The sequence below is a fragment of the Panthera uncia genome, chromosome B1 (genome assembly GCF_023721935.1).
Source record: "Panthera uncia isolate 11264 chromosome B1, Puncia_PCG_1.0, whole genome shotgun sequence".
Taxonomy (NCBI): domain Eukaryota; kingdom Metazoa; phylum Chordata; class Mammalia; order Carnivora; family Felidae; genus Panthera; species Panthera uncia.
The window spans coordinates 172,748,459-172,762,698 of NC_064811.1; the positions used below are offsets into that span (position 1 = coordinate 172,748,459).

Sequence of the window (14,240 nt, forward strand, 5' to 3'; positions counted from 1 at the left end):
AATGCTTCCTTTGGAATAATTCCTTATGTGCTTAGGCCTCGAATATTATCAAATTAATAAAGCATAATTTATTTTTATATTAAAACAATACATCCTGATTTTAGAAAATCTGGTGCATACTAAGAAGCTCCAAAGAACTCATTAATAACCAGTTAATTTTCTTGTATATCTATACCTAGTCTTCTGTTTATGTGTGCAAATATGCATGTATAATTGTAATTAAAATGTATTCTTTACATACTATATCACTTTTTTCACTGATTATAAGGTAAACATTTTTAATTGCATTAAATATTTTTCTCTAATAACCTTTTGAATAACTACCCAGTATTCTACTATATAGCCTTACCATTATTTGCACAACAAATTTTAAAATTTGGGGATATAAGTTACTTGTTTTTGTGTGTGTGTGTGTGTGTGTTTTACATACTACTTTGATCATCCTTGTAGGTATATTTTTATGCCTATGATTATTTGCTGTGAATTAATTGGTTAATTCCTACCTAGGAATAAGATTAGGAGCTGTAAAAGCTTTTGATATGTAATGCCCAGTTATCCTGAGAAAGGTTGTACTGATTGACATTTCTATCCACAGTGTGTCAGAACATCTGTTATATATAGTATACTTTTTTAAAAAAGTCTTTGCCAGTCTTATATGTAATAGTTTCTCATTGATGATTCAGTTATTTTTGCAGTCACTGCTGAGTTTAAACATTCTGCATATATTCATTAATAATATTTAGTGAGTTGGCTATATCCTTTGCCGTTTTGGTGTTTTCTTTTTTTTCTAGTTGATTTGTAGACATTATCAATTCATTAAAGCATATTGTGTGAGCTAGGCTTTTCTCTGGACAATATTTTATCACTTAATGTTTTCTTTTTTAAAAAATAAACTTTTCCAATTTATAATAAATTTAAATGTACAGAAAAGTTACAAAGAAAATACAGAAAGTTCCTGTATACAGTTCACTCAGCATCCCCCTATTGTTAGCATTTCACATCACTATGACACATTTGTCAAAACTAAGAAACTAATATTGTATTTGTCAATTATATTTCAGTAAAAAAGTAAAAGTTAAAAATAATAAAATAAAAAGACTAACAGAGACTAACATTGGTACAGTACTGTTAACTAGGCTACAGACTACCTTTTGCCAGTTTTTCTATTGTTTTTCTTCTCTTCTAGTACCCAAATGCAGGATACCACATTATATTTAGTTTTTTAAATTATGAATGAATGTATTATTATATTAAAAAATAACAATAATAGAATTGCTGAATTTAAATGTTTATTTATTTTGAGAGAGAGAGAGAGCAGAAGTGGGGCAGAGAAAGAGATTGCCAAGTAGACTCCACGCTAAGTACAGAGCCCAACACAGGGCTCATTCCCATGACTATGAGATGATGACCTGAGCCAAAATCAAGAGTTGGACACTTAACTGACTGGGCCACCCAGGCACCCCTTGAATTCCTGACTTCAAATAAAATGTGTACTTTTTGTCATATGAATTATATGTTCATCCACCTTTTATCAGTTAATTGTATTCGTTTTTTTAAATTTTATACTTGTTTTGTTTTCCATACATGGCCACATAAATGTTTCTTTGTATATCCTACTCAATGCCAATAGCTTCCCTGATCCAAATTAATATATTAATATATTGTGTATATGCTACATCTTAGTCTTATATTGTATATGTTTTATACATAAAGGAATTGATTCACAATTTCTGGGCTGGCAAGTATGAAATCCATAAGGCAAGATTTCTATGCTGAAGTCTTGATGAAAAATTTCTTCTCTGAGACACTTCCCTTTTTACTCTTAAGGCCTTTAACCAATTAAATAAGGCTCACCCAAATTATCTAGGGTAATGTACTTAAAGTGAACTGATTTTTCATCTGGGAATTTTTTTATCATCTCAACAAAATACCTTCATAGCAGCATCTAGACTAATGTTCAATCAAACATCCAGACACTATACCCTAGCCAAATTGATCTATAAAATTTACTATGACATATGCTATCTATAAATTATTATTAAAATATATTTCCCAGGGCACCTGGGTGGCTCAGTCAGTTGAGCATCCAACTCTTGATTTCAGCTCAGGTCATGATCCCAGGGTCATGGGATCAAGCCCCATGTTGGGCTCCATGCTGAGCGTGGAGACTGCTTGGGATTTCTCTCTCTCTCTCTCTCTCTCTCTCTCTCTCTCTCCCTCCCTCCTTCCCTCCCTCCCTCCCTCCCTCCGTTGCTCTCCCCCACTTGTGTGCTCTCTTTATATAAAATTAATTAATTAATTAAGAATCCTTAAGATTTGTTGGTAAACAGTGATATTTTATTTTTAATTTTTTAATTTTAATTCCAGTATAGTTAACATACAGTGTTATATTAGTTTAAGCTGTACAATATAGTCATTCATAAGTTTCATATATTATTCAGTTCTCATCAAGGTAAGTGTACTCTTAATCCCTTTCACCTATTTCACCAACCCCCCCCCCCCCCCCCCCCCCTTGTAACCATCTATTTTCTATAGTTCAGAGTCTGGGGGGGTTTTTTTTTTTAATTTTTTTTTACATTCATTTGTTTTTGAGAGAGAGAGCATGAGTGGGAGAGGGGCAGAGAGAGAGGGAGACACAGAATCTAAAGCAAGCTCTAGGCTCTGAGCTGTCAGCACAGAGCCTGATGTGGGGCCCAAACCCACAGACCAGGAGATTAGGACCTGAGCCCAAGTCAGACACTTAACTGACTGAGTCGCTCAGGCACCCCCAGAGTCTGTTTTTTGGTTTGCCTTCCTCTCTCTCTTTTTTAACTAGACTCCACACCCAATATGGGGCTTGAACTCATGACCCTGAGGTCAAGAGTTGCATGTTCTACCAACTGAGCCAGCCAAATGCCTGTCTCTTTTTTCCCTTTGTTCATTTGTTTTGTTTCTTAAATTCCACATGTGAGTGAAGTTCTTTGGTATCTTTCTTTGACTGGCTTATTTCATTTAGCATTATACTGTCTAGATTCATCCATTTTGTTGCAAATGGCAAGATTTCATGCTTTTTAATGGCTGATACTATTCCATTGTATATGTATATATACCGCATCTTCTTTATCCATTCATCTTTCAATGGACACTTGGGCTGCTTCATAGTTTGGCTGTTATAAATAATACTGCTATAGAATAAGGGTGCATATATCCCTTTGAATTAGTGTTTTCATATTTTTTGGGTAAATGCCCAGTAGTGTGATGGCTGGATCATAGGGTAGGTCTATTTTTAATTTTTTGAGGAACCTCTATACTGTTTTCCAGAATGGCTTCATCAGTTTGTATTCCCACCAACAGTGCACGAGGATTCCTTTTGCTCCACATCCGCACCAGCACTTGTTGTTTCTTGAGTTTTTTATTTTAACCATTCTGACAGTTGTGAGGTGATATCTCCTTGTGGTTTTGATTTGTATTGCCCTGGTTATGAGTGATGTTGAGCATCTTTTCATCTGTCTGTTAGCCACCTGTATGTCTTCTTTGGAGAAAAGTCTGTTCATGTCTTTTGCCCATTTTTTAAAAGTTTTTATTTAAATTCCATTTAGTTAACATACAGTGTAATGTTAGTTTCAGGTGTACCATTTAGTGATTCAACAACTTCCATGCAACAGCCAGTGCTCACCACATGAGCACTCCTTAATGCTCATGCTCCTTAATCCCCACCACCTATTTAACCCATCCTCCCACCCTCCCACCCACCTCCACTCTGGTAACCATCAGTTTGTTCTCTATAGGTAGGAGTCTGGGGGCACCTGGCTGGCTCAGTCAATTTAAGTGTCTGACTCTTGGTTTCGGCTCAGGTCATGATCTCATAGTTCATGGAATTGAGCCCCACACCGGGCTCCAAGCTGACAGCACAGAGCCTGCTTGGGATTGTCTCTCTCCCTCTCTCTCTGCTCCTCCCCTGTTCACTCTCTCTGTCTCTCTCTCTCTCAAAATAAATAAATAAAACTAAACATTTTTTTAAAAAAAGAGTCCGTTTCTTGTCTTTCCTCCCCCCCCCCACCCCCCCGCCATGGTCATTTTTGTTTTCTTAAATTCTACATATGAGTGAAATCATATACTATTTGTCTTTCTTTGACTTATTTCACTTAGTATAATACTCTCTAGCTCTACCCATATCATTGCAAATAGCAAGATATCATTCTTGTTTATGGCTGAGTAACATTCCTGTGTGTGTGTGTGTGTGTGTGTGTGTACACCTCCTCTTCTTTATTCATTCATTAGTCGATGCACATTTGAGCTCTTTCCATGATTTGGCTATTGTAGATAATGCCTCTATACATCAGGGTGCACATATCCCTTTGAATCAGTCTTTTTTTAATTCTTTGGGTAAATACCTAATAATGAAATTGCTGGATTATAGGGTAGTTCTATTTTTAACTTTCTGAGGAACCTCCATACTGCTTTCAAGAGTGGCTGTACCCATTTGCATTCCCACCAACAGTTTAAGAGGGTTGGCATCCTTGCCAACACCTGTTGTTGTTTGTGTTTTTGATTTTAGCCATTCTGACGTGTGAGTTAATATCTTGTAGTTTTGATTTTCATTTCACTGATGATGAGTGATGATGAGCATTTTTTGATGTGTCTGTTGGCCATGTGTATGTCTTCTTTGGAATGTCTGTTCACATCTTCTGCCCATTTTTTAACTGGATTGTTTGTTTTTTGGGGGTTGAGTTTTAGAAGTTCTTTATATATTTTGGATACTAATCCTTTATCGGGTATGTTACATGCAAATATTTTCCCCCACTCAGTAGGTTGTCTTTTAGTATACTCATTTGTTTTTGATGTACAAATGTTTTGTAATATTTTACAGTTTTATGTTTTAGGTTTATGGATTCATGGCACATATGCTTAGAAAATAATTCTCACTTTGAGATTAGATAAATACTGACTTTCTACAGTGTTTGCATTATTTAAATATTTAACCGGTTTGGCATTTATTTTGGTGTATATGTTAAGGTAATTTAATTCTTTCAATTGTTTTATACTTATTTATTATATGTTTTCATTTCACTTATTTCAAATGGTACTTTTAACATTATACTGTATTTTTATAGATGCTTGGACTTACCTGGGGCTTTTTATTTTGTTCTTTTTCCCCACTGCCTTTTTTTGTGGTAATACCATCCTTTAAAAAAAATACTTAATACTGAGGCACATGGGTGGCTCAGTGGGTTAAGCGTCCAACTTTGACTCAGGTCATGATCACACATTTCGTGGGTTCGAGCCCCATGTCAGCAGAGAGCCCACTTTGGATCCTCTGTCTCCCTCTCTCTCTGTGCCTCCCCGCTCATGCTTTCTCTCTCACTCTGTCGAAAATAGGTAAATATTAAAAAAAAATTTAAATATATTTAATACCTTTGAAGTGCAAGTCGCCTGCCCTGTTCCATAATTCTGTTACCTCTGACCCAAAACTTTCTTCTAAAAACATTTTTTTGAAATTTTCTGGGCTGTTGTTTGTTAGTATTCCAAATAAGTTTTTAGACTAAAATTCATTTCTACAAATAGGTTTTCTAAAATTTTAATTACAGGTATTATAGTCCTAAGTTTAATTTAGAAGGGGAATTGATATGAATACAGTAAGTCATCTTATTCATGTGGGATATGGATTATCCATTTGTATTTCTTCCCTTAAAAAAGACGGCTTTAATTTATGTTCTGTATGGGAGTTTAAAATGTTCTAATATATTTTTATGACCTGCTTTTTGCCTTTTTTTTAGGTTCTCTTTGGAAAAGTGAAGAAAATTCGGCCTTCATTGGATAAAAACAAAGTTTCTTTGGATCCTTCTCCTAACTTTGATTGCCACATGTCAAGAAGTATACCTTCTCTGAAAGATGCCATTGAGTTACAAGCCTGCAATTCAGCAGTATGTTAACTTTTGGGTTCATGTGACTACTTGAAAGTGACATGCTTCACACTATATGATACACAACTTAAAACAGCTTCTTGAAATATTAAATGAAAATCCCTTATTTTATTCAATATAGTAAGACATTAAATAAATAATGAAAGCTCTTTAATATTTGTGATTTGGGAATGTAGTAAAGAAGTTTCCAAATTTGCATTTAACCTTGTTCAAAATACAGTGGCTGCTTTCTTTTATTTAGTTGTTCCATAGATTAATTCCTAACTTGCAAAACATGCCAACTTTTTTATAACAAGCTATTTTGAAATCACAACAGGAGAAAACGCTTATATGTTCATCATTACATGTGAAACAGTAATTTTCCATCATAAATTGCTGAGATACTTAGTAGACCTTTCCTCTTCTGTAGAATATTAAATTATATGTGGTAAACATTGCATATCATCATCTATATGACTAAGTGAAGATAAATTTTCTAGAAGTATGTATATGCTCCCACATGTAAAATGTATCAAGCAATTATTATTTTCCTAATTAACTTTCTCTTCCAAATAAAACTTAGGGTTAACAGCATATGCAAAACATTGAACTTTTTTTAATTTTTTTTTTCTTTTTGAGAGAGTGAATATGAGCAGGGGAGGTGGCAGAGAGAAGGGGACAGAAGATCTGACGGGGACTCCACACTGACAGCAGAGAGCCAGATGCAGGGCTCGAACTCACAAACCGTGAGATCATGACCTGAGCTGAAGTTGAACGCTTAACCGACTGAGCCACCCAGGCACCTCTAAAACGTTGAACTTTTAATGGAAAAAAATCTTTTTTTAAAAACAAATCGTTTCTGGGGCACCTGGGTGGCTCAGTTGGGTAAACGTCCGACTTCAGCTCAGGTCATGATCTCACCATTCATGGGTTCAAGCTCTTCATTGGGCTCTGTGCTGACAGTTCATAGCCTGAAGCCTGCTTCAGATTCTGTGTCTCCCTCTCTCCCCTCACACTCTGCCCCTCCCCCGCTCACACTCTGTTTCTGTCTCAAAAATAAATAAAACATTTTAAAATTTTCTTTAAAAAAGAAGAAAAAATAAAAACAGACTGTTTATGCTGCTGCCCACACTAATAACATACCAAAGAAAATATGTGTGGTTGGGAGAAAAAATTTATACCTTAAAAAAAACTAGAGTTAAAGAATGTGGGGAGAAGTGGGTATATGGAAGCAGGTGAATAAATAACAAACATGAAGTTAGTTACATAGCTTTTTAAAATATGAGCTTATTCAATTCTGCTAACACTAATTAGTTTAAAATGTTTTTTTTCCTTTGTTTTTCAGGTATACTTCTATGAATACAATGTTCTTTCAAAGCCAGTAGATAAACCTAGGCATTGTCTTCCATATGCAACAGTAACTGTAAAATTTATTGGCCAAAAAGTAGATAGTGGACACCTTATTACATCTTTGAGGTTCCTTTCAACAGGATTTCCTAAGAGGGCTGGTAAGATACAGACATTATTATGCTTCCGTAGCATATGTGCTGGTAGTAGAACTTCTGAATATTATTTTCTAATACGTTATCAAACTGTAAGCAAAATAGTTATGCTTTAACTTTTTAATTTTATTTATCTGGAATTATACTACAGATGTTTTTGTGACTCCTTTTGCTCAGTATTATCTTTGTGTGATTCTTCTTTTTTTTTTTTTTTTTTAAGTTTATTTATTTATTTTTAGAGAGAGTGATTAGATAGAGCACAAGCAGGGGAGGGACAGAGAGCGAGACACAGAATCTGATGCAGCCTCCACTCTCTGAGCTGGTCAGCATAGGGCCCACTGTAGGGCTCTAACCCATGAACCGTGAGATCATGACCTGAGTCAAAGCCAGATGCTTAACCGACTGAGCCACCCAGACATCCCATTTGTATGATTCTTCTATGCTGATACGCATACCTGAGTTTCTTCATGTATATGTATTCACACACACACATTATTCTGTTTTTTGACTACACACTATTCCTCTGGGGATGTTTGGATACTTGCCAGTTTTCTTCATATTCCAGACATTGCTGTTTTAAACATTTATGTAAGTGTCTCAGTGCATATGGGCAAGAGTTTTGGTATAGAGTAATATAATGTCTACATCAGAAACGTACAACTTAATCCAAAGATAATATCAACTAGTTTTCAAAAGTGGTTGCATCAGGTTACATAATTACTCTATATCTTTGCCAACACATACACTTTTTAAAAAAATGTCTGTTTCTGCCAGCTCAGTGAGTGTGATATGTTATCATCATCGGTTCAAAAAGAAACTATACTCTTGAAAAGCCATCATATCCCTTTCCCCTCAGGCCTGCCCCTAAGCAGTCGCTAATCTGCCTTCTGTCTCTTAGTACGACTGACCCTTGGGTTAGAGGTGCCAACGCCCATGCAGTCGCAATCTATGTTTAACTTGTAACTCCCTGAAAACTTCACTACTAATAGCCTAGTGTTCACTGGAAGCCTTACCCAGAACATAAACATTGATTAATGTGTACATTGTATGTTATATATTCTATATACTGTATTCTTACAGTAATATCTAACTTTTTCTTAATTTTTATTGGCATTTCTAGGCTATGTGGTTCATCTGTGAGATTTTTTAAATTGTGGCAAATCTCCAAAAAATTTTCCAATATATTACATGAAAAAAATTCCATTTATGAGTGAACCCATGTAGTTCAAACCCATATTGTTCAAGGGTCAACTGTATTTGCCAATTCTGGGCATTTCATATAAGGGAATTCATAAATATGTGAAGCAAAGTGGCCTTTCATGAGTAGTGACTTTCATTTAACTGTTCTTAAGGTTCTTGCATGTATTAATACTTCATTCCTTTTTATGGCATAATATTACATTAAATAGAAACTATATCAGTTGAGGACATTTGGGTTGTTTCCATCTTTTAGCAATTATGAATAATCTTGCTATGAATGTTCTTGGACAAATTTTGGTACAGACCTGTGTTCTCATTTCTCTTGGGGTATATAGTTGGGAGTGGAATTGCTGGATCATATGATAACACTGTTACCACTTGAGGAATTGCCAAACTGTTTTCCGAAGTGGCTGCACCAGTGACATTTACACCAGTAGGGTACGAGTGCTAGGATTTTCCACTTCCTATGTTATTATCTTACTTTTTGTTTATAGCTACCCTGGTGGAGGAAGTAAATGTTTTCAGGGTGTAAGTTTTATGCTTCTTTTGTTAAATTTATTTCAAGTATTGTATTTTTGGATACCTTTGTAAGTAGAGTTTGCTCAGTTTCACTTTTTATGTTCCTCTTTGAAGTATATAGCAATAGTGTTATTTTTGTGTATTGATCTTGTAAATGGTCTTGCTGATCTCATTATTAGTTCTAATAGTTTTTCAGTGATTTCTTTGGGATTTTATATATAAAAGATCAAGTCATTTATAAATAGAGTTAGTTTTACTTCTTCCTTCCCAATCTGGGTGTCTTTTATTTCTTTTTGTTGCCTAATAGCCCTGGCTAGGACCTCCAGTTGAATGTTTAATAGAAATGGTAGGAGTGGACATTCTTACCTTATTTGTAAACTTAGGGGAAAGTATTCATCCCTCACCAGTAAGTATGATGTTAGCTATGGAGTTTTTTGATGTCTTTTATCATGAGGAAATTCCTTTCTATTCTTAGTTTGTTGAATGTTTTTATCATGAAAGGGTAGTAATTTTGTCAGATCCTTTTGCTGCATCTATCAAGATGATCACATGATTTTTAGTCTTCACTGTGTTACTGTGCTGTGTCACACTAATTGATTTTCAGATATTAAGTAAACTTTGCATTTTTGAGGTAAATTCCATTTGGTCATGGTATGTGATTCCTATTATATGTTGGTGGAATCAGTTTACTAAATTTTTGAAGATTTTCGTGTCTATATTTATAAGATACATTAATCTGTAGCCTTCTTGTGATGTTTTGGTATCAGAGTAATACTGGTCTCATAGAATAAGTTTGAAAGGGTTTCCTTTTCTTCCATTTTTTGGAAAGAGTTTGTGAAGAATTGACATTAATACGTCTTTATACATTTGATAGACTTGACTATTAAAGCCATTCAGGCTTTTGGGGGGGGGTAGTTTTTTATCACTAAGTCAGTTTCTTCACTTACTGTCATTCAGATTTTCTGTTTCTTCTTGCATCAGTTTTAGTGGTTTGTGTCTTTGTAGGAATTTGTCCATTTCATCTAACTTACCTAATTTATTAGCATCCTGTCATTCCTAGTATTTCTTTATAGTCCTTTTTATTTTTGTAAAGCCAGTAGTAGTATCCTCTCTTTAACTTATTGTTCTACTAATTTCAGTCTTCCTTCTTTATTTTCTTGGTCAGCTTGGCTAAAGTTTTGTCAGTTTTGTTATCTTTTTCAAAGAACCAACTTTTTTGGTTTCATTATTATTTTTTCTATATTTCTGTTCTCTCATTTATTATTTCCCTCCTTTTTGCTTTAGGTTTAGTTTACTCTTCTCTTTCTTGTGTCTTAAGGTGGAAGGTTAGGGTATTGATCTTGCTTCTTTGATAATGTACATATTTACAGCTATAAATATCCCTGGTTTTCTTTTTTTTTTCTTTTTGAGACATAGAGAGACAGAGCATGAACAAGGGAGGGGCAGAGAGAGAGGGAGACACAGAATCTGAAGCAGGCTCCAGGCTCTGAGCTGTCAGCACAGAGCCCTACGTGAGGCTCAAACTCACAAGCCCTGAACCGAAGTTGGAGGCTTAACCAGCTGAGCCATCCAGGCACCCCTGAAAGTACTGTTTTAACTGCATCCCATAAGTTTTGGTATGTTGTGTCTTCATTTTCATTCATCTCAAAGTATTTTCTAATTTCCCTTTGATTTCTTATTTAATCCATTGGTTTTTTAGAAAGTGTTTTATTTCACTTATGTGTACATGTGAATTTCCCCCAAATTTTTTCTGCTACTGATTTCTAATTTTATTCCATTGTAATTGGAGAATATAATTTGTATTATCTTTATCCTTTTAAATTTATTGACCCTCTCATGTGGTCTGTCCTGAAGAATGTTCCATGTATACCTGAGAAGAGGGGAAGTTTTGTTTTTGTTGGGTAGAGTGTTCTGTAAATGTCTGTTAGACCTAGCTGATTTGAAGTTTGCTCAATTTTCTGTTTTCTTGGGGCGCCTGGGTGACTCAGTCAGTTAAGCGTCCAACTTCGGCTCAGGTCATGATCTCGCGGTCCGTGAGTTCGAGCCCCGCGTCAGGCTCTGTGCTGACCGCTCAGAGCCTGGAGCCTGTTTCAGATTCTGTGTCTCCCTCTCTCTCTGACCCTCCCCCATTCATGCTCTGTCTCTCTCTGTCTCAAAAATAAATAAAAATGTTAAAAAAAAAAAATTTTTTTTTTTAAATTTTCTGTTTTCTTGATGAGCTTCTGCCTAGTCATTCTATCCACATTATCCCTCAGCCAGATGGCTTAAAATGGAGGCAATAAAATAAGGATCTTTCCCTACTTTCTACTCTCACCCACCCATAATCTTATAGCTAATTACTTTAATCAAAGAATGATGGATAGTAACTAGACTTACTGTGATGATCAGTTTGCAGTGTATTCAATATTGAATCATTATGTTGCACATCAGAAACTAATTAATATAATACTGTACATCAATTATACCTCATTTGAAAAAAAGGAAAAAAAGCAATAAACAATGATGCCTTTCAGACTGATAAAGTTTGAGGAACACCTGTATTATGCCCAAAGTCAAGGCCACATGTGTTGGCTATCAGTGTACTCCTCTCCCTCCAGAGTAGTCTAGATCTTTGCTATCCAGTACAATAGCCTTTTAGTCACATGTGGCTATTTAAACCTAAATTAGTTAAAATTAATAAAAATTTTAATTCCTCATTCACACCACCCCTTGTTTATGTACTTGCCCACATTCCAAGTGCTCAGTAACTATATGTGGCTATCGGCTACTGTACTGGATAGCATAGATAAAGAACATTTCCATCATCACAGAATACATGGTGCTAATAACTATTTGGTAGTTTGCTTTGTGATTGTAATTTCATTTTCTTACAGTTTCTTATATTATGAAGATGTTGGGTTTTTTGTTCTCCTTTTTTCATGTGTTGTTTGGTGAGACTGCTAAAAATGGGAATAAATTTAAAGCGCCTTCATCCAGTTTAAATGAATAATGTAACCTAGTGATTAAGGTTCTGCTGCTTATAAATTGTGATCTTGGGCAAATAATTCTTTATTTCCTTATCAATAAAATGGGAATGTTATGAAGATTAAATTAGTTAATGTGTATAAGACATCAGAAAAACCATACCTGGCATTCCCATTAAGTACTTTATTAATTAATATTATGTATATGTTAATATGCATTTACCATACATTTATGAAATTCAGGTTATTAAACTGATTTAAGTTTCTTTTCCCATGTTGCTTTGTATTAATTTGTCTTAATCTTTTTTTTTTTTTTAAGTCTATTTATTTTGAGAGAGAGAGAGACTGTGTGTGAGCAGGGGAAGGGCAGAGAGAGAGGAGAGGGAAAATCCCAAGCAGGGTCCACACTGTTAATTCACTCATGGTGTAGAGCCCAGCACAGGGCTTGAACCAAAAAATCCGTGAGATCATGACATGCGCCGAAATGAGGAGTCAGACACTTAACTGACTGAGCCACCTAGACACCCCTGTCTTAATCTTTGTAACAGCTCCATAACATTATTTTTCTAGTGTATTTGTATAGTACATACATACAGTACTTTTATAATTCTTGATATGCCGTATTTATTTAACCAGTCCCATTTTTTCAAGTTTACTTATTTTGAGAGAGAGTACAAGCAGGGGAGGGGCAGAGAGGGGGGGAGAGGATCGAAAGCAGGCTCCATGCAGTCAGCGCAGAGCCCGATGCGGGGCTCAAACCCATGGGATCATGACCTGAGCCGAAATCAAGAGTCAGAGGCTTAACTGACTGTACCCTGCAGGCACCCCTACCCAGTCTCGTTTTTAAATTTTTTTTTTATTTGAGGGATGCCTGGAGGGCTCAGTCAGTTAAGCATCTTACTGTTGATTTCAGCTGAGGTCATGATCTCACCATTGTGAGCTTGAATTCCATGTCAGGCTCTATACTGGGCATGGAGCCTGCTTAAGATTCTCTCTCTCTCCCTCTCCCTCTGTCACTCCCCTGCTTCTGCTCTCTCAAATATTTTAATTTGCCTATAGGTGACACACAATGTTACATTAGTTTCAGGTGTACAACATAGTGATCCAGCTCTTCTCTATAGTATTCTATGCTCTCCACAAGTGTAGCTACCATCTGTCACCATGTAACGCTGTTACAATATCATCGACTGTATTCCGCCTGCTGTGCCTTTTACTCCCTTGACATATTCATTCTATAACTGGAAGCTTGTGTGTCTCTTTATGTGCCAGTAACATACTGTTTTGATTACTGTAGCTTTGTAGTAGATCTTGAAATCTTAACCAGTCTCATATTGATAGTTAGGTTTCTGGCTTCCAGCTGTCTTGGATTATGGTACTAAAAATCCTTGTGTATATGTTATTTATGCAAGTATATCAGAATAATGAATGCATAAAAATGGATTTACTGGAGGGGCACCTGGGTGACTGTCAGTTGAGCATCTGACTTCAGCTCAGGTTATGATCTTGTGGTTCACGAGTTCAAGCCCCACACAAGGCTCACTGCTGTCATCCTGTCAGCACAAAGCCTGCTTTAGATCCTCTGTTCCCCTCTCTCTTTGCCCCTCCCCTGCCTGTGCTCTCTCAAAAAATAAGTAAAACATTTCTAAAAATAGATTTACTGGGTATTATGTATTACATTTTGCTGAAAACTGTAGATTTACTTCCCAGGAAATTTGTACCGGTTCATACTCCCATGAACAGTATAAGAGTGTTTATTACATCTGCAGAATATTAATTATTCTTTGTAGTCTTTGCCAGTCTAAGCAGTTTTTAAATATGGCTCTGTTTATTTAGTGGAGTTGGACATCTTTTTGTGTTTGTTGACAATTTTTATTTGTGATTTTCCTGTTCTTACACTTGCTCACATTTCTATTGCAGTATCTGTTTATTAATCTTTTGAATGTGTCTGTATACTCTTTATGCACTCTAATATGTGTGTAATGATGTACAAAGCTTGCTCGTTCAGAAAATACTTCGTACCAGTTTGTCCAAGTTTTGTTTATCATGAGTTTTGACCTACTAAGGTATTTAATTTACATGTAATTGACATCATTTCTTAATTTCTAGTTTTCTGATCTCCAGACATTCTTAAAAAGTACTTTTCTACCTCAGGATTATAAAACCATCTCTCTGTC

At 35.5% G+C, this 14,240-nt stretch overlaps 1 protein-coding gene across 4 annotated transcripts in view; it reads left to right on the plus strand.

The window, feature by feature from the left end:
• The window catches only part of TEX15 (testis expressed 15, meiosis and synapsis associated), an 85,839-nt gene that overhangs the window by 51,644 nt on the left and 19,955 nt on the right, over positions 1-14,240 (plus strand). For all 4 annotated transcript variants that reach the window (XM_049631644.1, XM_049631643.1, XM_049631641.1 and 1 more), the window contains exons 5-6: positions 5,757-5,903; positions 7,228-7,390. In XM_049631644.1, coding sequence (XP_049487601.1) covers positions 5,757-5,903; positions 7,228-7,390 — 310 coding nt within the window. The remainder of the gene's footprint in view (positions 1-5,756; positions 5,904-7,227; positions 7,391-14,240) is intronic.